Genomic DNA, 27835 nt, shown 5'->3' with positions numbered 1-27835 from the left:
GAATCTCTGCAGGTCCTTCCTCTAATGAAGAGCAGTGGGCTGCTGATTGGACCACGGATCATGTGACTGGGTTCAAAAAGCCGCTCTGACAGCTGCTGGGAGAGAGAGAAGCGAGCGACAGTGAACCAGTTGAGAGCAGCCTGGCCCTTCCAAATTCTTTGTGTGATTTTGTATACAGTGGGGCAAAAAAGTATTTAGTCAGCCACCGATTGTGCAAGTTCCCCCACCTAAAATGATAACAGAGGTCAGTGATTTGCACCAGAGGTACACTTCAACTGTGAGAGACAGAATGTGAAATAAAAATCCATGAATTCACATGGTAGGATTTGTAAAGAATTTATTCGTAAATCAGGGTGGAAAATAAGTATTTGGTCAATAAAGCGCCCCTCGACAGCCAAACCCATCTGTTCTCTGATTGGATTGTTACATTTGTGATTGACATGACATTGACCAATCAGATGAAAGGAAGAAAAATAGGGTCAAAATCCGTACTTGTAACTTGCAGGGGTTTTTTTTCTAAGTCCACACACAAATCTTTTTTACGCATGCATAAATCTTTTTTACACATACAAATCTTTTTTACGCACACACAAATCTTTTTTACACATACAAATCTTTTTTACGCACACACAAATCTTTTTTACGCACATACAAATCTTTTTTACACATACAAATCTTTTTTACAAGTACAAAATATTTATGACCACATTTTGAGCCCATACAACCGCCCCTGTGTTTGTCATGCTCAGTGTTTATCTGATAAGATAAGATACCTTTATTAGTCCCACGAGTGGGAAATTTCATAGACAGACCAAGAAATGTGCAGCAATGAACGTTAGAAACTGATCCGACAGGAATGTCTGGTTTGCAGTGACTCATTAATATTGAGTTTTTGTTTCCTGCTCGGCTCCAGTGACTTGTTTCACTTTGACAGTTTGGATTACTGTGTAGTCTGGGGTCTATCTGTGGTAAGTCTTCTTCTATTTGTTTGTTTTGGGGGTTGTTTTTGAGTCAGAGAACAAAAAAAATAAGCTTATAACAAAACACTACAATTTGTGGTAAAAAAAACAAAAACAAAAAAACAGGGATTTTTTTTTTACATGTTAGTGAATAAACTCTGAATAAAGTCAGACTGTTGTTTCTCTGTGAAACCGTGAGCACATACTACATGACAAATGTCTGTCAGTTGTTAAAAGCTCCAAATGTAGCAGCAAAGTGTGAGAAAAGCTGTATTTATGTTGATAAAGAACTGTTCTTGGAATTAGAGACCTGCACTTAAAGCAGCACTTTGTCTCATCGGGGTGACCGGGTGAAACTCTGAGCTTTCAGTTTTAGTCATGTGCTTAAGTTACACTGCTATGGAGCAGGTTCATTTCAAAATCAAAGCTCATAGTCTGAGCTGATCTGTGTTCCTGGTGAGTGTTCTATTGGTCACCTCCAGCCTTGGCTGAGACTTTGTGCTTTTCTTTAATATATTTGCCAAATAGAGATAAAACACAGGGGTGTGACTACTGTTTACTACACTGTCAAAACACGTATGCCCTACTCAGGACTTTTGATTTTGGCTGTGTTACAGCTTGTGATGGGGATGTTTTTCTTTTTAGTCAAATTTTTGAAATCGTGTGTCCCTTACTCTTGCATGTCATCCATAGCCTGCTGATGTATTTTGCACCATTTCTACACCTTTATGTACAAAAATGACGCCGGTGAGGTCGGCTGCCGTGCTGGATGCTCTGCCCCGACTTCTCCACTTTTTGCAGTTTTTCGTCACTTTTTGCTATATCTGCCATAATCTTGCATGGGCATCATACAAAACACACAAATTTGCTACAGTAGAGACACTTTGGTTTCTATTGGTCTACAATACACGAAAATTTCACCATGTTTAACTTCGGACCCAACCTGGCCAAAGGAGATCCTGAAAGAGAACAAAGGACGCGACCCTAAGCGACGGCCTCGAGGTAAGAGAGCCGGCATCAGGAACAGGCTACGGGCTCGCGCACATGCCCATGCCCAGTATCCTGCTAGCCAATGTTCAATCCATCGAGAACAAGCTTGATGACCTCAGAGCCAGAATCAAGTTCCAGAGAGACATTCGGGACTGCAACCTCCTCTGCTTCACCGAGACTTGGCTGAACCCAGCGATACCAGACCACGCCGTGAAGCCGACGGGGTTCTTTTCGGTTCACCGCATGGACAGGACAATGGAGTCGGGAAGAAAAGAGGTGGTGGAGTGTGTTTGATGGTGAACAACAGATGGTGCGACAGCACAAACATCTCCCCACTCACACGCTCCTGCTTGCCCAATCTGGAACTTTTGATTGTTAAATGTCGCCCCTTCTATCTCCCTCGGGAATTCACTGCGGTCATTGCCTGCACTGTTTACATTCCGCCTCACGCGGACTCGGACACTGCCTTATGTGAGCTACATGAGGCTCTCGCACATCAACAAACACTTCACCAAGATGCTGCACTCATTGTTATGGGAGATTTTAACAGAGTGAATCTCAAACGGACATTTCACAACCTTCACCAGCACATCAACTGCCCCACCCGGGGCACTAGGACATTAGACCACTGCTACACCCCGTTCAAGAACTGTTACAAGGCTCAGCCCCTGCCGGCATTTGGAAAATTGGACCATGCCGCCATCTTCCTCATGCCTGCTTACAAACAAAGGCTAAAGCAGCAACCACCAATCAGGAGGGAGGTCGCTCGCTGGACGGACCAATCAGTGGCCGCGCTGCAGGACGCACTGGATGACGCAGACTGGGATATGTTTAGGCGCAGCTCTGATGACATCAACATGTTTACAGAAGCGGTTGTGGGATTTATCGGGAAACTAGCGGACGACACAGCAGAAAGAACTATCATCCGAACATTTCCCAACCAGAAGCCGTGGGTGGATAAAAACATCCGCGACGCTCTGCGATCACGCACCGCTGCCTACAATGAAGGGCTCGTCTCCGGTAATATGGACCTATACAAGGCTGCGTTCTACAACGTGCGCAGCGCGGTCAGAAAGGCAAAGCGGAGCTACGGGGAAAAACTAGAGTCACAGCTACGACAGTGCGACTCTAGCAGCCTGTGGAAAGGACTGCGGACTATAACGGACTATAAACGACCAGCTTCTTCAATGATGAATGCCGATGCTTCACTGGCTGATGAGCTGAACATCTTTTATGCTCGCTTCGACGCTGCAGCAATTAAAACAACAAACGGCTGCGCGCGCTCGGAGTGCACCAGTGAAGAAAATGCATTCATCATCACAGAGCATGCCGTGAGGAACACCTTCAGGAGGGTGAACACCAGGAAGGCAGCAGGACCAGATGCAATCCCTGGCCGTGTCCTTAGAGCCTGCGCTGACCAGCTAGCACCAGTGTTCACGGAGATCTTCAACCTCTCCCTGGCCCAAGCTGTGGTTCCCACATGCTTCAAACAGTCCATTATTGTTCCTGTTCCAAAGAAACAACAGCCCGCTTGCCACAATGACTACCGTCCAGTAGCACTGACCTCAATTGTGATGAAGTGTTTTGAAAGACTGATGAGAGATCACATCACTTCTTCACTTCCTGCCACCAGTTTGCTTACCGGACTAATCGTTCCACAGATGATGCCATATCTCACCTGCTCCACACATCCCTGAGTCACCTGGACACTGGCAGAGGAAAATTATGTTAGGATGCTGTTCGTGGACTGCAGTTCAGCATTCAACACAATAATTCCCTCTAAGCTTTTCACCAAGTTGACGGATCTAGGACTCAGCTCATCACTGTGTCAGTGGATCCTCAACTTCCTCACAGACAGACCCCAATCAGTGAGGGTGGGAAAACAAGTCTCCCCCTCCATCTCACTCAGCACTGGAGTGCCTCAGGGCTGTGTTTTAAGCCCCCTGCTGTACTCACTGTACACTTATGACTGTGTAGCCACATCAGACACCACCTCCATTGTCAAGTTTGCTGACGACACTGCTGTTGTGGGCCTGATCTCCGACAACATCGAGACGGCCTACCTGGAGGAGATTAGGAACCTGGAGACCTGGTGGCAGGAGAATAACCTCCTCCTAAACATCAGCAAGACTAAGGAGCTGATCGTGGACTTCACTACAAAGCAGGCGAGGAATTACAAACCCCTCATCATCAGTGGCACGCCAGTGGAGAGAGTGGACAGTTTCCGATACCTGGGTGTCCACATCACTCAGGACCTGTCATGGTCCTGCCACATCAACTCCCTGGTTAAGAAAGCCCGTCAGCGTCTCTTCTTCCTCAGAAGACTTAGAGACTTCCATCTGCCACTGAAGGTGCTCAAGAACTTTTACTCCTGCACCATTGAGAGCGTCCTGACGGCAAACACCTGCACCTGGTTTGGGAACAGCACCAAGCAGGACAGAAGAGATCTGCAAAGAGTGGTGCGCTCGGCCAAACGCATCATTCAATCAGAGCTCCCTGACCTGCTGTCCATCTACACCAAGCGGTGCAAGTCCAAAGCTAGGAAGATTATGATGGACCTCTCCCATCCCAACAATGGACTCTTCTCACTGTTGAGGTCTGGGAAGCGCTTCCGCTCCCTTAAGGCCAAAACAGAGAGAATGAGGAGGAGCTTCTTCCCCCAGGCTATTCGGGGCCTGAACCAGGTGTAGGACTGGACTCTCCCACACACGTCACTATAAGACTGGACTCTCACACACGTCACCACACGCACCACCACACATTTCCTATAATCCTATAATTCCTATAATTTATAATCTTTATAATCTCTTCTGCTATTTGCACATTCTTTAATGTAAATTCCTAAGTTAAATTGTAAATATTTATAGTAACCTGTAAATTGTAAATATTGAAATACTTTTTCTTCTGTCATTTAATGGTCGGGCATTGTACAGCTACAAGCATTTCACCCCCATGTCATACTGTGTATGGTTGTGTGTGTGTGACAAATAAAATTTGAATTTGAATTTCAAAATCTACATGCACAAAATCTGACATAAAATCCTCAAACAAAAATATTTTTCTCTGCTTTTTTCATAAAATACATGTTCAAAACACCACAACTTCACCCTGATAGCTCACAGAAATGTCACGTATTAAACAGAAGCTGGCAACTCAACTCTGTAGAGTGGGCAATCATAAAGAAGAAGTTTATTTCAAGATGTAGACGCAAGCTGCTCTTAATATTTTTGGTCACCAGATATCACCAAAGAGGACTGTTTAGAAAAGTTTTGAGTAAGGAAACCTTTTTCAATACAAGCTTCAGTCCTGTACTGCCATCTTCAGTATGATAGCTGAGATGACACTTACCATGTGAAAGCTTCCCTCTTTTTGAACACTGCGAAGACGGATATGGTTTCATCTTGATTATTTTACAACAGGCTCAAAGGTCAGCATTTGAGACAGCGTACAACTGAACCAGAATCAACAATGGATGTTAAATAGATTTTTCCAGCATTACACTTTGATTAACAAGAACTCTGAATCTTAAGAGCCTATTTATTTTTTCCATAACTCTGAGCATATATGATGGATCTGGAGTTTATAAGCCAAAGTAAGTCAATGTCAGAAGGTTAATGATTTTCACCCTCACCTTGTAGTCTCACACAACTTTCCACGAGTAAGTCTCTTTCGAATTGTCTGTTTTTAAGTTCTAAATGCTTTTCTGGTGTCTCGTTATAAAGTCTGATTATAGTATAATTTATTTCACTGACATAATTAAATCTGTGTAAATAAAAATAAACATTTTACAAGTGAATGACTAAGGTTTAAAATATTTGATATGAAAGCAGAAAAGAAAGTTTTAAAAGTGAAAGTATAGTGTAGAGGTCTGGGCAGAGTTATTCTTCCAAGTTTTTTTTTCTCTGTTTTTACAATATTCTACTTTGTATAAAGAAAACATTGTAAATGTTTCATATTTCACCAATTTACAACAGCTCTGCACAGTCCAGCAGCTAGAAAGTCACTTTACAGTCTACACTCACAGCAAACTGTCTCTGTTGGCTGTAGTTTACCAGCTGTGATTCCAACTTCATAAACGGAAATCTTATGGAATTTATGGTGAGACCAGCTTTTGTCCATGTGCAGAAAATTATGAGATGGAAACAATAAATAATACATTTTAAAATACTTTTATTATGGATATCTTTTGAAATAAAGGAGAACATGTGCAAACATCAGGTATGGTTACCCATTTCTGAACTTGTAATCTATGAACACAGATTTTGATCAGATCCCTTTGTATTTATTTGTTGTTTATTGCAGATTGCACTATTTTCATTATTTATCCTGCTGCTATAACAAACCAATTTCCCTTGTGGATCAATACAGTATCTATCTATGAAAAGTAATAATCTGATAGCTAAGCTTTCCTTGCAGCCCATTACACAATCAAAACAATCAGCAGCAGAGTTCACGTCAAAGATAAAGATGCCACTGACCAAAAGTTATTCCCTAAGCTGCAATTTAGCACCATGGTAAAGTAATGTGTCCACTTTAATCAATAGCAAAATGTCTGGTGTCTTAACTCTGGAGTTAATGGAACACAATAGTGCTAAGTGCATGTTGATGACCTCATGACAGTACTTAACATATTAAAACATATTAAACATGTAAAATATGTTTTTAATCTTGAATAAGTTGATTTTAGATATGAAATAAACACATTCTTATTATTTCTATGACCTCTTGCATCACATCTTGTATCACTGATGTATTTTCAGAGGAAGATGCTTCCACAGATAGATGTGCTCTCCCTCTCTCCGCTTAAAGTCTTCAGTATTTTGGTTTTCCATCTACTAATACACTTAAATAGAGGTAAGCTTGATGTTGCTTGCATAATATTTTTTTACAGTGCATATAAACAAAACATTAAATATGTTACATTTGGTACAAACAGTAGTTCATATTTTGATTTTCATGATTTGATGATTTGTTGCCTATATATATGTATATGTGTATGTATATATATATATATATATATATATATATATATATATATATATATATATATATATATATATATATATATATATATATCATATATATATATATATATATATATATATATATATATATATATATATATATATATATATATGTATATATATATATATATACATATATATATATACATATATATATATACATATATATATATATATATATATATATATATATATATAGGCATTCAAACTGGCTACAAAAATTAATAAACGCATCTTTCTTTCATTCTTTGTTTTTCCTCCTGTCTACAGCGGACTCTCAGGTGGTTGGTCCACATCAACCAGTAGTTGCATTAGTTGATGATGATGTTATTTTACCGTGTCACGTGGAGCCTGCAGAGGATGTGACAGCTGAGATATTGGAGTGGACAAGATCTGACATGAACCCGAGATTTGTCCATGTGTGGCGATCCGGTCAGGATCTGGTGAATACAAGAAATCCTTCATACAGGGGAAGAGCATCACTGTTCATCAATGAACTGAAGCGTGGAAACATTTCACTGAAACTCTCCAGAGTAAAACTCTCTGATGAAGGAACCTATGAATGCAGCATTCCTTTAATGGAGAAAAAATCTTTTGTTAAGCTTGTGGTTGGTAAGTAGATACACGTCACATGTTCATGGTGTAGTGGATTATGATATGATATAAATCATAAATCCAGCCAACAGGATTTTGGTAGAACAAATGGTGAGATTTTCATATTTAGTTCCAGTGAAAGTTCATATTTCTGTAGGTTGAGGAAATATTTTATCACAGAAATGTTTATTAATTTAGCATTATGTTATTATTCATGATTAATATTAGAAAAAACAACACACCAAATGCATCAGAATTTTTTAATAATAATAATTTAATAATTGGGAGTTACTGTCCATAATATGTGTTTTTTCACCCACTAAGAACTTTTCTAAACTCTTCATTTTATTCAGCATCACATGCTGCCAGGTCACTTCTCATCAGTTTATCTGGAACTGGCGAAAATAGAGGAGGAGTGGTTTTACAGTGTGAGTCTGCAGGCTGGTATCCAGAGCCTGAGCTGCTGTGGTTGGACGGTGAGGGAAACCTCCTCTCTGCTGGACCTACAGAGACCCTCAGAGGTCCTGATGACCTCTATACTGTCAGCAGCAGAGTGACTGTGGAGAAGAGACACAGCAACAACATCACCTGCAGAGTCCAACTGAAGCAAATCAGCAAGAGCAGAGAGACACACAAACATGTTCCAGGTAAATATCGGTTATAAAATGTATGATATGCTTAATTCAGCCTAAATCAAAATCTGTTGAAATAACATGTAATTCTGTGTTTATTGTTTCAGATGAATTCTTTGAGCTCACATCCTGTTCTGCTGCTCCCATTGTTATTGGTTTGGCTGTTAGTTTGGCTGTAAGCATCATCTTGATTTTGATTGGAGTCTTTTTCATCTGGAGACAAAACAAAACAAGTAAGATACAAATTGATTCACCATGCTGTCTAAATTAATATCTCAAGTTATTCTAACAAGTTTTGAAGCAACAGAAAGACACATTTGTGTAAATTACACTTATTTTTTTACAAGCAGCTAAACATCATTGTGTGTTATGAGATAAGGCACAATATATGCACTTCATAATTTAGTTTAAAATGAGATGATTATATGCTGCGTTATCATTTTAGCTCAAGAGAACATCATATTGTAATCTTGTCTATGCTTTTAACAGATGTCAGGAGAGCTCACTGTGATGCACGTAAAGAACAAGAAGCAGCAAACCGCCCTGAAAGTGACAAAACTGAAAGAGACCAAGAGCAAGATAAGCTCATGTTACAGGACATCGTTGCAGTGAGTGATATGAACGAAACACAAGAAAATGAACAGACAGAAAATTTTGAAAAATAATCAGGATATTACATGTATATGGGGAAGAAAGAGTGTGAGTGGAAAGAAAAGAGAGAAAATGAAAATGGCACAAATAAAAAGAATATATGAATAGCATGTCCAGGGTTAGCTAACAGTGAAATAAATCTTTTAGAGCAATTATACATGACAGAGAAATAGTTACCATCTTCTGTTATAAGAATAGATGATATTTTTCTGCCATCCTGATATTCACATCTTTTGTTTTGTCATGTGTCATTGTGCAGTTTGTTATGCAGAATCTCACAACAGAACTTTTTCTATTTTCTCTTAAGTCTGGAGCACTTCCCAAAACCCAGCAACTGATCACTCTTAATCTCCACAGTTTCTCATGAAGAAGAGGCCAGAGTTCTTCTGTAACTAAAAAGCCATATTTCCACAAATCCACAAAAGATACAACTAAAATCACATGTATTCACTTTTAAATTAAAAACCTTACATAATGTTAACATGTTTAAGCTATAGAGGCAGGATGGTGGTTAGCATAGTTGCAACAACACAGTCCTGGGTTCATACTGTTAATTTCTTAAATGAAAACTGTTAAAGTTTGCATATTTTGTCATAAGCTAAAGAGAACATTTGATAAAAGCACTGACACTTTATAGATGAGAGATAATAAAATTAATTCAGTCAGTCTTCAGTTTGATTTTAATATTTTATTCTTGCTCTCATATACAGTTACCTTAGTTTAGGGTCAGTTAGAGGTCAGATTCTCTGTGCGAGCTCTTTTAAGAAAGAGAGATTTGAAACAAAACACAAGTGCCTCAGTGGTTTTCAGACTGCTATGGTTTAACAGTCCAGATAGTTTTGTTCAGTCTCACATTTGTGTTGATATATGTTTGTCTGTCAGCTTGAGCAAAACCAACATCCAGATGATGAGATGTTTAAGAGGGCCAATGAAAAACTGAATTACAATCTGAGGAAGAAGGATGGAGAGTTCAGTGAGTCGAAGAAACAAGGAAACACAATTTCACCGTGTCAAGACAAAGTTGACCCATTTCCCAAAAAAAGCCTCTATTCATTTTTGTAATGCTTCACCTCAAAAGAAACCAGGAACCTAAACTCATGCAAAATAAGTGAACAAACACACTACCAAACCAAAGACAAATACAGATAATATGCTACAACTAAATTAAAGGCTGCCTGCAGTAACCACTGAAAACATTTATGTTCCTAATGATTGACATCATTCCCCCTATGACCACGCTCACAGTGAAGATAGAAATGCAATAATATCAAATTATCAGAAGAAAAAAAAAAATTCAGAAGAAACCTTAAATGTCTTTAAGATGTAATAAAACAAAAATATGAGCATGAGTAAAACATTTAAAAAATGCAAAAAATGTCCTCAAAAGAAAGTAATCCAAACTCCAGTCGGTTGTTAACCATTCCTCGCCGTCAGTCCCCTGACCGTGGTCGGGAGACGCGAGGGGAGATGCTTCCTCCAGGTCCGAAGTTTGTCCTCCTTTGGGGTTAACTCCCTTCACTTTTGTGGAGTAGTGAGGCAGACAGAAATCAGCCGAGGCACCGGAGAGTACTGAAGAGATGAGGCTTTAATAACAGTACTGCACACTTCGAAAAACACACTGCATAGGCTGTAGCCTGTTAGAACGCTGCTCCCGGTCGCCCTCTCTACCCATGACACACTCTCTCTCTTTTTCTTCTTTCGCTCCCCACGTTTCCTTCACGCGCATGCTCACACACACACATCACATACACTCCTTAAAGCACCCAGTCATACACAAGACGGCAATTCCCGCAACACGGGCAAAAGCAGATTTATTATCCAATGAAATGAGTGATGAACAAACACACTGCCAAACAACAGACACAATGTGCTACAGCTGGAAACATTCATGTTCCTAATGACAGCAGCACTCACTGTTCGACCACACCCATAGTCAAGTTCAGGCTAAACCGTTGTGTTGATCTGTTTGTCTGTTAGTGTGAGAAAAACCAACATGCAGCTGAGGTGAAGCTGAAGGAGGCAGATGAAAAACTGAAAGAGGCTCATCGGCAACTGGAGAAGAAACATGCAGAGATCAGCAACATGAAGAAAGAAGTAAACACACAGACTGTTGTTTTGAACACTTCAGGACAAACACATTTATTTACTGGGACCTCGCTCTGTCCTCAACCATAAACAAACAAACATGCAGCACATTTACATGTATTTTACACTTTATTAATGCTTAAAAAGAAAACAAAAACCCAAACTCAGTGTGTAAAAACAGATTTATATTAAAAACACAGACAAAGACTCTACTGTCTGTTATCTAAAGAAAAAACAGGAAGACGACAAGACCCAATGTCGTGTCGTCTTCTTGAAAAACTGGACTGCAAATAAAAACTGGAGATCGAATCAAACACTGTTTCTCATAGGCTCAAATATCTTGTCCATCTCTCCCTCTCGCACACACTAATCTGCATATGTCGTCTCTCTCTCAGCCAGACACAAGCAAACCACCTCCTGAGAAATCTCAGACCAGTTTTGAGGAACAGAATAAGAGCGGCTCAGCCAATCACAGCTCAAAGACAGGTGACATCACTGTGGTCGAGGTCGAGAAAAATGGCAGCTATATCTTTCTGAAAAACACTTCCAGTGAGGTACTGCTGCTTGCATGCTGATGAACAATGAGTACTACCTAAACACAAACCACATGTTCCATGTATTCAGAAATATTTTAAAAAAGGTCCTTTTCACTTATGTGGACGTAACACACTCATTTATAAACACTTTGGATTTAACACACACTGAACTTTGTTATTGCCTCATTCATTTTCCCCCTTTTTTATTCTTTTGTTTTCCTTTTACAGAATAAACTTTTGTCAGGTTGGAAGTTAAAACTACAGATCAACAACAGAGAAAGTGGCACATACGAATTTAAAGAAAACTTTATACTGAAAGCTGGAGAGACACTCGTTGTGAGTCTCTGTGTTACTAGATTTTTCGTTCAGTCTCTCTTATTGTTACTTTTAACTTGGACATCTGTGACCTTTTTATTGGTTACATTTACAGTTACGGCAAGATGCTGTCAGAGAGTTAATACCATACAGCTTATGACAAAATTTGATCCGAAGTGATTGATGGCCCTAATCACGACCTTTTGACCTCCCGCCCCTCCCCCCCGGAAGCGTGTAATGAGCGTGACGAATCGCATCCGGAGAAGGGGGGGTGGGAAACCCCCCGTGTGACGAATTATATCCTGAGAAAGGGGGGTGAACCCCGGAAGCGCGCCATCTGTTGCTAACCGTGTCGAATCGCATCCTGAAAAAGGAGGGGTGAACCCCCGGAAGAGCGCCATCTGTTGTTGGGAAAAAAAGTTTTTAGTGGGAGGGACTGCAGCGAGGGAGGAGAATAAAAACCAGAGAGGTGGAGCCCCGTCACAATTTCTAAGTCTCACACACAAGATGGATTCTTTCCTTCTGCAGCCCTCCAGCGGTCCTGTTTACTTGGACGGTGAAGAAATCTGCTCTCCCGCAGAACCCTCGAGCATGGGCGGCAGCAGCAGCGAGTGGGCCTCGTCGATTATCAGCGATACGCCCGTCTCTGTCTATAGTACCAGACCCGAAGCAACCGCCACTCCGCGGAAAGAAGGAAGAAGTAAGAGTGTCTTCATGTTCCGCAGCCAAATTCCAGCACCGAGAAACTTGCGAGGAGAATGGACTCTGCCTGCTGAGGGTTGTGGAAAGTGGGGCTACATATTCAAATATGAATCAGGGGAGCTCTGGTTTTATCAGTTGAACGAAGGAGAAAGCTTGACGGAATCGAGCAGCATTGTGAAGCTGACTCCCAATGACTGGGCCGTGCTGAAGCTGCTGGTTGCGATGGCTATCGGAGAGGCAAATGAGGATTTTCCCATTCCTGAAGAGGAAGATGTTGCCGCTAAAAGACCCCGGAGAGAGGTAGATTCTCCTCCCGCTCCTCCTCCTTCTCCTTTCGGCTTCAATGATGAAGAAGAGCATGATGCTGCTGATGATGAAAAAGATCCTCCTTCCCCTCCTTCTGTCTCCTCTGATGAAAAAGAGGATACTGCTGTTGAGAATGATGAGGATAAAGAAAAGACCCCCTCTGTAGAGGATGTTTCCTCCCCTGATGAATCAGCTGTTGAATCAGCTGATGATGATGATGATCATCCTCTCGACACAGTTACAGAAGAAGAAGAAGAAGAAGATGATGAGCCCCCAGCTCCAGAAATAAAAGAGGAGAAAGCAGCTCCTGAGAATAAAGAAAACATTCCCCCAGCTCCAGAAATAAAAGAGGAGAAAGCAGCCGCTGAGAATAAAGAAAACATTCCCCCGGCTCCAGAAGAAGCTACGGAAGAAGAAATAGAAGCTATTCCCCCTCCCCCGCCGCGGAACGGAGGCATACGCTTCAATGATGAGCAACTGATCAAGACTAAAACAATCTTGTCAACCGTCTGGTCTTCAGGAACCACAGCCACGGGGAGATGGAGAATGAGAGCCAGTCTGCGTTCGACTGACGAGTCTGATGCGCCTGACATTTTTGTCATGGAGAAATTCAACCCCGACTGCGGATTATTTCGCAGCATGATGGTTATACCAGCCAAAGAGTGGGTCGTAAGAATGCTGCAAGTGAGGAAGGATATTACAATTCTTTTTCAAACTTGCCGCTGCTGGAGGGATGCTGTAGGAGTAAGGAAATGTCTCAGCTTCTGAAAATCCCCGCCCCTCCCGGACCACGCCCCCCTTCCCTCTGTTTTAAAAGTCCGATCAAAAAAGCCTTTTTTAGCTCAGAGAGAGAGAGAGAGAGATGGACTCTGCACCCCTGCTTCGCGATGAGGAGACCAGCTCCACCGATTGTTTTTCTGACGAGGGCGAGCTGGTACCCGACACTCCCGGTTACTACGGGCCTCTGAAGCGCCAGAGGCGGCAGCGGCAGCAGCATACCGACGAGATGGACGGCTGGGCGTCTTCTTTATTCATCGACACTGTGAAAACGGCTGTGTATCATCTGGTCAACTTGGTGATAAACAAGCACCGCACCGACGAATGTAATGGATGTAAGATAGACCATCCCAGCCAGAGACAACACGAGTGCCTGCAAATTCTGGAGGATGATTTTTATTCCGACAATTATTATAACATCAGAAAGAAACTGCTCACTCCTCGCTTTGTCCCTTCCATTCAACGTCTGCTGATTGCTCGCAACATCAAGACTGAGGACGTTAAAGTCGGGATGGTTGCGGAGACCCTGCTTCATGAGCTGAAATCGGTGAGGAAAGTCTTTGACGCCATCACAGACGCTTATGACAATTTGGTGGGGCAAGATGTGGTTAAAATCGGGGAACTCCGTTTGGTTACGGAGTTTTACAAAGGTTGCTGATTCTTATCCTGCATGCTTCCTATATTTAACCTTGTTTTTTAAACCATGTATTCTGTTTCTTTTTAAAAAAAAACAAAAAAACAAAATCCTACCTCATTTTTAATCATGTATTCTGTTTTTTAAAATCCTACCTCATTTTTTTAATCGTGTATGCTTTAAAAAAAAGTATCCTGTTTGTTTGTAACCTTTTAACATGTTTACCTCATGTTTTTAAAAAAAAAGAAAAAAGAGTTTTTGTAACCGTTTGACTCTATAACTGTGTTTTATCTCAGGGTTTTGAATAAAAGTGTATTCTGTTTCTTTTTAAAAAACAAAACAAAAAAAACTACCTCGTTTTTTAATTCTGCTTTATTTTAATCATGTATTCTGTTTCTTTTTAAAAAACAAAAAAACAAAAAACTACCTCGTTTTTTAATCGTGTATGCTTTAAAAAAAAGTATCCTGTTTGTAACCTTTTAACATGTTTACCTCATGTTTTTAAAAAAAAGAAAGAGTTTTTTTGTATTCTATAAGTGTGTTTTATCTCAGGGTTTTGAATAAAAATGTATTCCTGTTTTTTTTTCGCATGTTAAACCTTCTGGTTTTGAATTTAAAAAAAAAAAAAAAAAAAGAGTTTTTGTATTCTATAACTGTGTTTTATCTCAGGGTTTTGAATAAAAGTGTATTCCTGGTTTTTTTTGTAACTTACTTGTATTCCTGTTTGTATTCTATAAGTGTGTTTTATCTCAGGGTTTTTGAATAAAAATGTATTCCTGTTTTTTGCATGTTAAACCCTCTGGTTTTGAATAAAAAATATTTAAAAAGCATTCATCTCTGGTTTTTGAATAATGTATTCCTGTTTTCTGCACATTAAGCCCTCTGGTTTCAAAAAAATAATAATAAAAAACATTCATCTCTGGTTTTTGAATAAAATAATAAAAGCCGACTCCTGCGACGTTATAACGCAGACGAGCTTTTTATCAGAAGACGAGATGGCCGAGAAAAGTGAGATGAAAAAAGTGTATTACGACCCGCATCACCCAGGTAGTTTCGGAGGAGTAAATAGACTTCGACGTGCTTTAGAAGATGAAACTGGTAAAAAAGTTGATATCCGCAAGGTGCAGAATTTTTTATCCGAGCAGGACGCCTATACTCTGCACAAGCCGGCGCGAGTAAGATTTAAGAGAAATAGAGTGTTTGTGACCAAACCCCTGAAGCAGCTTCAGGCCGACCTGTGCGACATGAGACAGCTGTCTGAATACAACGACGGATTCAATTATTTATTAACCGTCATAGACGTATTTTCAAAAAAGGCTTACGCCCGCCCCCTGAAAAAGAAGACGGGTTCTGAAGTGACTGAAGCTTTCGAATCTGTGTTGAGAGAGAGTGAAATACCGGAAAATTTACAGACCGATGCGGGAAAAGAGTTTTTCAACAAGAGTTTTCAAGCTCTGATGAAAAATCACAGCATCTCCCATTTTGCTACCGCCAGCGACCTAAAGGCCTCGGTGGTGGAGAGATTTAACCGCACCCTGAAAACGAGGATGTGGAGATATTTCACCGCGCACAATACCAGACGCTATCTGGAGGTGTTGCCCGACCTGTTAGAAGGATATAACCGCAGTTATCACAGCAGCATTAAAATGGCACCTGCCGAGGTGCGCCCCGAGAACGCGGATCAGGTGTTTCGCAACTTGTATGGAAAGACACCCGCCCGTCCTAAAATAAAGTTGAAATTTAAGAGGGCGGATCTGGTGAGGATATCCAAATTGAGAGGAGTATTTGATAAAAAATACGAACAGAGTTTCACGGACGAAATCTTTACTGTGATCCGGGTCCTTCACCGATCGCCACCGGTGTATAAACTACAAGATTATGACGGGGACCCCATCGATGGGTCGTTTTATGAGCCCGAGCTGCAGAAAGTGAAACTGACCGAGGACAAAGCGTTTCATGTGGAGAAGATTTTAAAGCGGCGCACAGTCAGAGGGGAAAAACAGGTTTTTGTCAAGTGGAAAAACTGGCCGGATAAATTCAACAGCTGGGTGAAAGCCTCGGAAGTGGTAGGCGTATAAAAAAAGAGACCCCTCGCATCATTCGGCTCATTTTTTAAAATTCATCATGGAGTCCGAAGGGTTTTACGTGACCCTGCCTTCCAACGCCAGCAAGGGTTTATTTAAAGATAACGCCAGCGGCTGCTACACGGTGGATCTGGCCAAACCCCTCGAGCTGACCGGAGAATGGAGCGTGGGCTTATGCGAATTCATTTATCCGCGCACATGGTACAATCTACCGCCGGACGCCTCCTACTTGGAGCTGATGCGGACGACGGAGGAAGATCAGCCCCTGGTGATTTTAAAATTCGGCAGGGGAGGTCATTACGGACGCGTTAAAGATCTATTGGATCACCTGGTGCCGGCGATCCAAAAGTACGACCCGTCCTTCGAGGCTTCATTCAACAACATCACCAAACGTCTGGATGTCAAAGGAGTCGGGAGCCATAAAATAAAGGTCTTCCCTCCTCTGGCTTACATGCTGGGATTGAAAACGAACGAGTGGTGGACTCTGTCGAAGCGCTCTACTCCGTATCCGTGCGATATGAACGCGGGCGTATATAACCTGTTTCTCTACACCGACATCGTTCAGTACCAGCCGGTCGGTGACAGTTACTCACCGTTGCTCAGCGTCCTTAACGTGAAAGGCGATTACGGAGACGTGATCAGCATCAGACATAATACGGTCCATTACTTGCGCGTATCAAAAAAATACATTAAAACCATACGCGTAGAAATTAAAACGGACCGCGACAGATTCGTGGATTTTGTTTACGGGAAAACGATAGTCAAGCTGCACTTTAAACCGGCTTGACAATGGCGGCGCGTCTTCCGCAGGACCCCCACCGTTTTGTGAGGTATTATGAGGGGCAGGTGGGAGGTTCCCTTCCGGGTTTTTACGGAGCGCCCGTGATGTACGGCAGAGGGATAGGATCCATCTTCTCCAGACTGTTTCGTTTCGTGTCTCCTCTCTTCAAATCTGGGTTCGCCGTAGCTAAACCTCACCTGAAAACGGCCGCAACCAATATCGCTACAGACGCTGTGAAAAGAGTGATGGGTAAGCTGACAGAGCCTCGCCAGGAGGGGGCGGGGGGTATGATGGTCCTCTCCCGCAGGAAGAGGAAACGCCCTCCGGGCGAGCGGATTAAAAATAAAAGCGTCGGAGTAAAAAGTAAATCAGTTAAGGCTGGCAGCGGGAAGAGAAGGAAGCCCCAGAGGAGCTCGGACATATTTTAGAAGAAAATAAATAAAAAATGTCTCTCTTACACAAGAAATCTGCCGAATGCACCCTTGCCGAACTGGATCTATTTTCGGCTCCCATGACCCAGCTATCCATAGAGGATAAAAAATATCAAGAATGTCAGCCCCTCTCTGCTTTGAACGACAACTCACCCATTGAATTTTTCATCCCCGGAGACGGGGAAAAGTATCTCGATCTGAACGACACCATGCTCCATCTGAGAGTGAAAATTACGGAAAGGGACGGGAGCAACATCCCACCCGATGCAGGGGTAGCCCTCATCAATTATCCTCTCAACACAATTTTCAGTCAGTGCGACGTTATTCTGGGGGATCGATTGATTTCGCAGTCCAGCGCCACCCATCCTTACAGGGCCATGATCGAGACGCTGCTCAACTTTTCAGAAGACACTCTAAAGAGTCAATTCAGCGCCGGTCTGTTTTACAAAGACACTGCCGGAGACATGGATTCTATAGTTATAAGCAACGGGCCGAACAGAGGGATAAAACAGAGAGCCGTTTTCACGGCCGAGTCGCGAGAAGTGGACCTGCTGGGTCCCCTCCACGCAGATATTTTCTTCTGCGAGAGGCTCCTGCTGAACTCTGTGGATTTGAGAATTAAATTGATACGCAACAGCGATGCCTTCAGTCTGATGGGAACTCGGGATTCGCAGTTTGCTCTGAAAATAACTTCGGCCTCTCTGTTTGTTAAAAAGGTCACGGTCTCTCCGGCCGTCAGGCTGGGGCACGCCGCGGCCCTGATGAAAGGAAACGCCCTCTATCCTCTTTCGCGCGTTTCTGTGAAAACCTACTCCATCCCTGAAAATTCCAGGATCTGCAACCAAGAGAATCTCTTTCTGGGAGCCATGCCCAAATACGTGGTCCTGGGCATGGTTCATCACGACGCCTTCACCGGGAGGAGGGATCTGTCGCCTTTCAACTTTAGACACAACGATGTGGAGTATCTGGCGTTGTGTCAGGACGGCAGGCAGGTGCCCGCCAAAGCTTTCCAGCCACAGTTTGACCGCGGAAATTCGGTCAGGGAGTTTTATCACATGTTTTCCGCCACGGGGAGACACCTCAAAGATTTACCTCTGAGCATCGATCGCCGGGAATTTAATGAAGGGTACGCCCTTTTTGCCTTTAATCTGGAACCCAGCGAGGATGCTGACGCCCTGTCTCCCGTCTCCAACGGGAATTTGAGGCTGGAGATGAGATTCAGAGTTCCTCTGCCTCAGACCACAACTCTCATAGTGTATGCCTGCTACGACTCAATTCTGGAGATTGACTCTAAAAGACAGGTGCTGGTGGATTATTACTAAAATATATATACATGGATAACCTTCAGCTGGAGCACATTCTACATCGCGCCTTGGGAGACGTTTTCTGCGGGGTTTGGGCCTCGGACCAGCTGGCCTTTTTGAGGCGCGACTTTAAACCCCCCGCCTACTTTATAGTAAACACTCACCCCTCGCACTTGAGGGGAGAACACTGGCTGGCTCTGACTCTGGAAAAGGACGGTTCCTCCACTTTTTTTGACTCTTACGGATTCCCTCCCGACTTTGCTCACTATCCCTCGGTCATCTCAGAGTTTCTGGAAGGCCGCTCTGACAAAATACTCTATCACGATCATCAATTTCAGCACCCTATGTCTGTCGTTTGCGGGCAACATTGCATTTTTTATCTATGTCACAAGGCTCAGGGGTTATCCGTCGGTAAAATACTTTCTCTGTACTATAACGATGTGTTTAAAAATGATGACATGGTGTCTGACTTTCTGAAAGGACGCTGCCCCGCTCGCTCTCGCAGAGGTCATCACGGGGCGTGCTCCTTACAAAAGTTTAAAGATGTGTGTATCGAATAAAGAAACGTAAACAAAAAAAAAAAGTTTGTTGCAGCGTTTTTTTTTTTTATTTCATTTGTAAACAAAAAACATTTGATTTTACATAGAGGTCCAGGTCGGGGAAAGCGTTATTTTGACCCGAGAAGGTTTTCTCCCCCTTCGCGCAGGTGTCTGTCCTCCCTCCTCCTCCTCCACAGATTTAAGACGCGCATACTGGTCGCGAGCTCTACGGTTATGTATTGAGGATGAGGGTATGTTTGTTTCGACCAAAGTAGTTAAAAACGTGTTCCATCCTTTCGGTCGCGTTTGGTTTTTACTTTTAAAAGAGAGGGAGAGGTTTTTAAATAGATCGATCATGTGCGAACCCCGCACCGCATCCCCCTTGTAAACAAATTCACCCCTCTTTGTCCATCCTCCTCCACCCTCAGCTAATTTCTGCATAATGTAGCGGGCGTTTTTGCGATCTCGAGGGGGTAAGGATTTTAATACTTCTTCCATCATTTCATCATCCTCCTCTCTGGGCCGCTGCACCTGCTGCTGCACCTGCTGCTGCGCCTCCTCTGGCGGGAGGTGGAAAGTCACCCTACTCTCCTCGTCCCGGTCCTGTTTAGAGAGTGTGAGATATCTCCGCAGCAGAGACTCGTATCTTTTGATTTTTTCGTACGAATTTAACCGCGGATCCTCCAGTATGGCTTTCATCTTTTCGTCCAAATCGTCTTTGGCAGTTTCTCTGACGGTAGGCTCGGTGGGTCGGGTCAGTTTTTTCAACTCGTGAGAGGGAACGAGAATCATTTTTTTAAACATCTCAGCGTTTTTGAAATATTCCTCCCAGCAGGTTCCCCAGAATGGGTACGGCTGCGGACAACAGAGGGAAAAGAAACCCGCCCGTTTGTTTCTTTAAAACTTGACGCTTACGGTTTAAACTCGTTTTCTTGTCGGCCAGCAGCCTGATGATCTTTTTCTGGCGTTTCAGTTTTTGGTATTGAGGAGCGGAAAGAGGTATGTTTCCCCTTAAAAGATTTAAAGCTATCTCGCACAGCGCCTGGAGGAAATCCGGGGAGCTGTGAGCGAGAATGTCTTTGCGTTTCTGCGGCGACGCGTGGTACAGAGCTTGCAGTAAGACTGCGTTTCTTTTTATACGCTGAGACATGGCTACTTGGGTTTAGGCAGGTAAATGACGGGGTACTGCCCCGGAAGCAGACCGGCGCGCACTCTGTAGCGTTCTGGGCACGAGGGAGTGAGATCGAGGATTAAATACCCGTGGGGCTCCTCGGTGGCGTCTTTGAAACTGTCTGAGAAAAATGTTTTTTGCGAAGGGAAAATCTGACGGGCCAAAATCTCAATCTGCAGCTTGTCTCTGGGGTTTTTAAACAACACCATATAATTGGAGTTTAAGCTGATGGTGCGGCTGTATTTACCCTGATGGAAAACATTCTGGGTCAGCATCATGACCGAGACGTTTTTATGGTGGCGGTATTGAGTGAAAATTTTAACCACTTCCTGGTGATCCGAGGCCTGAAAGATGACGTCATCCAGCACCACCAGAACGTCTCGGAAATCTTCAAAAGAATCAGGCAGCCCCTCGACAAATTTAATGTTTTTATTGGTCTTTGAAAGCTCCTCATACATGGGTTGAAAAGAAGTATAAATCCACACAATATTCGCGGGCACAGTATCCATGACGCGTTCACAGTTTTCCAAAACACACTTTACAAAATGAGTTTTCCCACACCCGCTAGGACCCACAACTAGACAGGAAAAAGGTACTTTCAGTCTGTGATCAAAATCAGTTTCCTCCATTTTTTTTAGAAGAAAACTAAAACAAAAACACTAGTACCCGAAAGGCAGAGTCGTGCCGTCTGGAAAGAGACGTCTCTTGTCGTAAACCACGCGAAACTTTTTCTGAAATGTTCTGTTTTTGAGCACAAAGCCTCTCTTATCCCTCTGAATACCGTTCTGAGGGGTCCCGAGCTCCGCCTCTTTCATACCAGAAAGGTAACTTTCCACCAACCCGCTCATACTGTCGAAATTGACACATTCGCAACATTCTCTCGTCTGCGTTATTCCTTTCATTTTTACCACCAGTTTCTTTTTGTTTCTGGTCCGGTAGGCGTAACTCTTTGGACCCGCGGAGACAAATTCCTGGATGGTGTCCCCGTCTAATTCGTCCGTGAGATCCCCTAGATAGTTGCCCAGCTCTAAAGGTTCCTCCCCCTCTTTCACTACGTAGATCAGAGAGTCGGTGTCGGTGTACAGAACGCTGCGCTGCAATTTTTCTAAATACTCGTACAGTTTTAGACGGGCGTAGGCTGTGGTGAAAGCGGCGATGAAAACGTTATTGGTCGCGCCGGGAGGTATCACGCACCGCTCGTTATAGCTCCACTGAATTAAAGCCACTTCCTGTTTTTTGGTCTTTAAAAAAGAGACGTGTTTAAAGACGTACTGTCCTGAAAAGACGTAGTTAAAAAACTGACTCGGCTTTCTGACCAGAGCGGTCTGAGTCATGTTGGCTCTCTGAGCAAACTTTCCCCAGAAACTGTTGAGACACAATTTCGAAACTTGTCTTTTGGCCTGATTCACCTCTATTTTTGACGGGTCTAAACGTATGCCCTGATGCCTGTGGTACTCTTCCACGTATTTGTTCCTCTCATCCTCGTCGCGAGCTTCCGGAGGATAACCGGAGGCTTCCTGTTTGCCTTTGAGAAAAGTGTTAATATAGCCGGCGAAAATATCGCTGCTGCTACTATCAAAGTGCCAGACCTCTGTGATTTTAACCACTCTGTAACCTAATTCTAAGGCTTTGTTAAACTCAACGGTGACCCAGACCCCGGTGAGAGCTCTGGCCTCGTCGTCGTGAAGGCACGGACCGCTTTGTTGATTGGTCTCGGCGCAGGTGCGACAGAGGGAGAATATTAATTTACCTCCGGGGGTTTTGTATGGTAGAACGGGGAAATAGAGCCCGCGCGGCGGGTAAACGGTGGCTCTGATCAGCCCGAAATAACTGCGAGGGTCTGCAAAATTCTCTCTGATGATTTGGGGGTGATGCAGAGGGTAAGCGCGCTTGGCGTTGACGTAAGGGTACAGGGATGTGACGTCTACGTAATACACATTTTCTCCTGGCGAGGCGCTGTAACGCAGCCTCAAGGCCGAAGTGCGGCCTCCGTAAAGCCCCGAGCGAGGAGACAGAGGTTCCGGGACTTCGTAGTTCCGCATAAAATTTATAACCTCCTCGTTCGATTTTTTCATCTTGTTCCATTCGTGCTCCCACAGAGTGACCGTGCGGACTCTGTAAACGTTTCTCAGCTCCCGGAGCCTCGCCTCGGCAGAGGCGTGCAGGTCCCCGTAAGGAGCGCGGGTCAAAGGGCAGATTTCCTCAGGCCTGTAGCATTTTGGACAGCCGTGATAAAAGCATCCCAGAAATTCCCACACCCACTTTTCCCCGTTAATCAGCGCGTATCCGTCGACAAAGTACGGGCCTATTTTTTTCTCCCCGCCGGTTGTGAGAGCGTGTTGAACGGGAATTTTCTGAGAGTGAGCTACCCACTCCAGCCACTGAATGGACGCGTGCGAATAGGCTTTGAACCTGCGCCCGTAGTTGTCAGGCGAGGGGATGGCCAGACTGTTTTCAGGTAGGAAATTGGTGAGAAACACTTTCATGCAGGCTGAAGCTATAGTGACGCAGCTGAAAGGGTCTACTTTAGTTTCGCCTATAAACCCGTCTCTGAACTTTACGCACGCCTCTCTCAGGATATTAACGTCGTTTCGGCAGTAATACAGGGATTCTTTTTCAAAGTTAAACACTCCCCGGGAGGCCTCGCAGTGCCAACGCAAAAACTCTGCCCTTTCGGGGGGTGACATGCGCTCCACCCCGTAATCTGAAGGAGGAGGGTACGGACCCGAGTATTTTAATCGGTCCCGCGAGCTGAATTTGTGAGGAAAAAATCCCTTGGATTTGTCCTCGAAGCCTAAAGCTTTGGGCATAGCGCTGAGACGCATGGTGAGAAAAGAAAGCGAGTCTATGAATTTGAGAAGGAAATCGGATTCTGTGAAACATATAATTTTACTGCCTTGCATGATGAGAGAGGGCGTCATCCCACCCCCCACCAGGTGACTTAGAATTAAATAGCTGTCAAACCCTTTCGCGTTGTGCGCAACGAACGTGGTCTCTCTATATCTTTTCCTTCTGTATCTTTGGAGAAACTTTTCAACACAGTCTACACCGTAAGCGTGCCACTCTTCTCCTTCTAGAGATTTTGTGCACACTAGGTAAGGGACGTGCGCCCCCTCCCTGTCTGGGAAGGTTTCAAAGTCATAAAAGATTATGGAAGCGTTATCAGAGTTTTCATGTTTCAAAGGTTGGATGTAACACAGGTGTTGATCGTTGTCGGGAGGAAACTCCGCGCGACAGATTTTACATCTGGCGGCTGTGCACCTGTGCTTTCCGCGACGGGAGAGGTGCTTGCAGTCCGGACATTTATACAATTGTTGACAAACGCTGAGGTCTGAACCGGAGTGAATTCTAGGTTGTTTGTGCTTTAAATAACACGCGTGTGTGCGACATGATCTGTTACAATCCGTACAGATTACAGAGTCCAGAAAGTGAGAGGGGCATGCGGGGTCAAAACAGAGGTTGCAACGGTTTTGACAAAAGTGTTCCTCTCTTTTATAATACCCGCGGTGACATTCCTCGCAAATGTACTGAATTCCTAAAAATGTTTTTAGATTTTTTATTCCGTAATAGTGATGGTGGAATAAGAATAGGTACAGCGGGTGAGGCGTGTTCGGGTAGTCTGTTTCGATTAATGAAAGAGTTCTGTCCTCGGGCGGGCGGTAAAACACGACGATTTTACGTTTTAGTATTTGTTCGAATTTACCTATGTCGGTGAGAGTTACCTGAGTGCGATCGGTCAACCCCGCTAAACGCTGCAGCTCTCTGCCGCGTTCCAGGGCCTGTTTATCTGTGAAATGAGGTTGAGTGAGGTGAATCAGGTTGATGGCAAAACACAGATTATCGTTTTTGTTTTTTACCACGTACAGACAGCGACGCTTTTTGACTAGAATTTCATCATCTAACATTTTGTGAATTTTTTTACGCGGGTCATTACTGCCACCGCCTCTAGGATTTCTAATTACTTGCACAACAATTTCTAGGGGAGAGCCTGCGACGATCGCTCCGTTTGATTGTATCAGCCTGGCTAGCAGGTCCTCAAAAACCGGTACAATGTTTTCAGCGCTTTCGTCATCGACGTTAAAAACAGAGTGATTTTGCGCGTGCTCGCTGATGATCTCCAGTTGAACCCGGTCGTTACGACTAACTTCCGGTCTGACCCTATCCGCTAGATCTACAAAATTATCCCTGACGTCGAGGTAAAATTGAGCGAGGTCGCTCGCTTCATCCGGAGAGGGAATGTTAAATACTCGCCTTATTTCGAAATTATTAAAATGTTCGCGGCGAGTCACCGCATCGTTCTGTACCCGAGATCCTCCTCCTCCTTGTTGATGCTCCGCAGGCCGGTCCTCCTCCTCCCTGGGCTGCTGATGATGCTGCTGCACCTGCTCCTCCCCCTGCTGCTGGTCGTAGAGCTGAAGAGCATTTTCTATCGGCTGCAGAGGGTCAAAGTTCAGTAGACCGGCAAGCCGTTCGTTTTCAATGTTTTGAAGGAGGACCTGCAATGCGTTTTCTAAAGGTTGTAGTGGATCGTTTGGTGGTGGGGCTATATTGTTTTCTATCGGTGGGGCTAAATGTTCATCATTTCTGTTTAATTCTGCCACGGCTTCCAACAAAGCCTCAGGGATGCTGTGTTCTTCCGACATGATTTTCTTTATTTCTTAATTCACAGACTTTTACATGCTTTTACTTTACAGGTCCTTGTGTCTGTATATCGATGCATATGTGCGAACTGTTATGGCGTACATGAAAGCGAGGTTTTCAAGGATTCTCTTCTTATGAAGCATCCGTCGAGCTGTAAGAAAAGACGGACAGAATGTATTTTTTAAACCTTACATTTTTTATTTTTATAGAGCAGAGAAGTTTAATAGGATCGATTCATCCCCCCGTCAATTACCTCTCGGTCTCCTGAGACGAGCTCTCACTCTCCTGAGAGGAGGAGATCTGGACGGTTCCTCCTCCTCCTCAGCCTGATTTTCTTCCGCCTGATTTTCTGTATCAGTCTCTGTCGGGGGGAAATAAAACAGAAGAGATTTAAGAAAACAATCTCATCCTTCCTATTTTTTTGAGAATGGAAAAACTTTTTATTTACCTCGCTCCTCCGCGCGATTGTCTGTAGCGGCGGGGGATTGGTTAGGTAAATCCGCAATCTCGGCTGCCGAGAAATAAAACAGAAGAGATTTAAGAAAACAACCTCCTCCTTCCTATTTTTCGAGAATGAAAAAACTTTTTATTTACCTCGCTCCTCCGCGCGATTGTCTGTAGCGGAGGGGGCTTGAATAGGTATATCCGCAATCTCGGCTGCCGAGAAATAAAACAAAAAAAGAGAAAGATTTAATAAATAAAAAACTTTCTAGCACGCTTTATACCACTCCAAGTCAGGAGGGGCGGTATAGCACACTCGGATTACTCCGCCACATCCTGATATTTATCGAAATGACGGATATTGCATCATATTGTTTACCTTTTGGTTTAAAAGGTATTTTCCTGCAGTTCTCCCGGTATGCGTTGACGAAAATAACGTCGTCGTCTTCTTCTTCTTCTTTTCGCTGCGGCGGGGTCTGTATATTCTCGGTTACCTCTGTCGAGAAATAAAGCTAAACTTTTTAAAAATCTGCTCCGGGTCGGGAGGGGCGGTATAGCACACTCGGATTACTCCGTCACATCCTGTTATTCAACAAAATGGCGGATAATGCATCATATTGTTTACCTTCGATTTTAAAACTTTTTTCTCCGCGGTTCTCCCGGTATGCGGAGACGAAAATAGCGCCGTCTTCTCGTTCTTCTCTCCGACGCGGCGGCAGCGGAGGTTCTGCTTCTAATTCGCCGCGGAAAACGGCCGGATTTCTGCTGTTACTCACTGCATTATCGATTGTTTCTGTAAGTATCAGAGCATGGTTAAATCAAGTCTATCTAAACTTATTTAAAAAATGGTATATACTTATTTAAACGTACCGTAGTCCACTTGCGTGAAATCGTTGATGTAGAAATCTAAAAGAAAGTAATCAAATTATTGACATCTCTGTTGATATATAATTTAAAGTCGTAAAGAAAAAAACTTACCGGGGTGAGGTATGAACAGTTCTGGCGAGATGGCTCTGGCGCTCTGATCGGCGGCGTTGTTTGAACGGAATGCTGACATAATATTCACGGATTCTTCCTCGCGATTGGTAGAACTGTCACAGTAGGGGATGAGCAGATAGCGACTCCCCTTCCGCTTCTTCTCTCATTTTATCCTAGTCTAGCGAAGCATCTGTTTTTCGCATCTTTCTCTTGACAATACCGATAGTTAGAGTGGGTTGTTTTTTTTTGATTGCCTTCTTGCGAACGCCGTCTGTTTTCCCACATTCTGCAACGGTAAAATATGGCTTTGAGACGGGTATTTGTTTTACCAAATGGACAATTGCTGTCTGACCTTGTTCTTGCTGTTGACAAAACTCACCTCATGGTTGACTCTTTCCCACAGAGGGGGGTGTTTTAATAAACAATGATAATATCGGATGTTGACTCCTCAGCGTCATCATTTTCTATCTATTGAGAAAACTTATTGTAAAAAGTAATGAAGAAAAAAACTCCTCCTTGGCCCGCGGGGTGTGTGTGTGTGTGTGTGTGTGTGTGTGTGTGTGTGTGTGTGTGTGTGTGCCTTCTTGCGAACGCCGTCTGTTTTCTGCAACGGTAAAATACGACTTTGAGACGGATATTTGTTTTACCAAATGGACAATTGCTGTTGACAAAACTCTCCTCATGGTTGACTCTTTCCCACAGAGGGGGGGTGCTTTAATAAACTTATTCGAATATGAGCTTTTTTCCCCACTAAGACTTGTTTTATGGGGAGATGTAAGAAACCGGGTTACAAGCAATGATAATATCGGATGTTGACTCCTCAGCGGATCAACATTTTCTATCTATTGAGAAAACCCATTGTAAAAGTACCCGCGGTGTGTGTGTGTGTGTGTGTGTGTGTGAGTGTGTGTGTGTGTGTGTGAGTGTGAGTGTGTGTGTGTGTGTGGGCCTTCTTGCGAACGCCGTCTGTTTTCTGCAACGGTAAAATACGACTTTGAGACGGATATTTGTTTTACCAAATGGACAATTGCTGTTGACAAAACTCTCCTCATGGTTGACTCTTTCCCACAGAGGGGGGTGCTTTAATAAACTTATTCGAATATGAACTTTTTTCCTCACTAAGACTAGTTTTATGGGGAGATGTACGAAACCGGGTTACAAGCAATGATAATATCGGATGTTGACTCCTCAGCGTCATCATTTTCTATCTATTGAGAAAACTTATTGTTAAAGTATTGAAGAAAAAAACTCCTCCTTGGC

General features: G+C 43.4%; 2 protein-coding genes and 1 long non-coding RNA gene across 3 annotated transcripts; all 3 read left to right on the top strand.

Moving 5' to 3' along the window:
- Nucleotides 1–931: 931 nt before the first annotated feature.
- On the top strand, nt 932–8946 carry LOC308386322 (butyrophilin subfamily 3 member A2-like). The gene is made up of 6 exons (XM_080865783.1): nt 932–968; nt 6710–6803; nt 7244–7585; nt 7921–8214; nt 8307–8432; nt 8689–8946. The coding sequence occupies exons 2-6, from the start codon at nt 6716–6718 to the stop codon at nt 8862–8864; spliced, it is 1026 nt and encodes a 341-aa protein (XP_080721909.1). The 5' UTR covers nt 932–968; nt 6710–6715; the 3' UTR covers nt 8865–8946.
- Nucleotides 8947–10827: 1881 nt separating this feature from the next.
- On the top strand, nt 10828–11802 carry LOC308404883. Its single transcript, XR_013973228.1, has 3 exons — nt 10828–10944; nt 11331–11489; nt 11700–11802. It is a non-coding gene; the product is annotated as an uncharacterized lncRNA (long non-coding RNA).
- A 5779-nt stretch (nt 11803–17581) lies between these two features.
- On the top strand, nt 17582–18823 carry LOC308408602 (uncharacterized protein F54H12.2-like; the record flags this gene model as incomplete). The annotated part of the gene is made up of 1 exon (XM_080900945.1): nt 17582–18823. The coding sequence occupies one exon, from the start codon at nt 17582–17584 to the stop codon at nt 18821–18823; it is 1242 nt and encodes a 413-aa protein (XP_080757071.1).
- Between the last annotated feature and the right edge of the window lie 9012 nt (nt 18824–27835).

The sequence above is a fragment of the Rhamphochromis sp. 'chilingali' genome (assembly GCF_963969265.1).
Source record: "Rhamphochromis sp. 'chilingali' genome assembly, chromosome: 1".
Classification (NCBI taxonomy): domain Eukaryota; kingdom Metazoa; phylum Chordata; class Actinopteri; order Cichliformes; family Cichlidae; genus Rhamphochromis; species Rhamphochromis sp. 'chilingali'.
The sequence above is the reverse complement of the archived record's forward strand: the minus strand, read 5'-3'. Positions and strand labels throughout refer to the sequence as shown.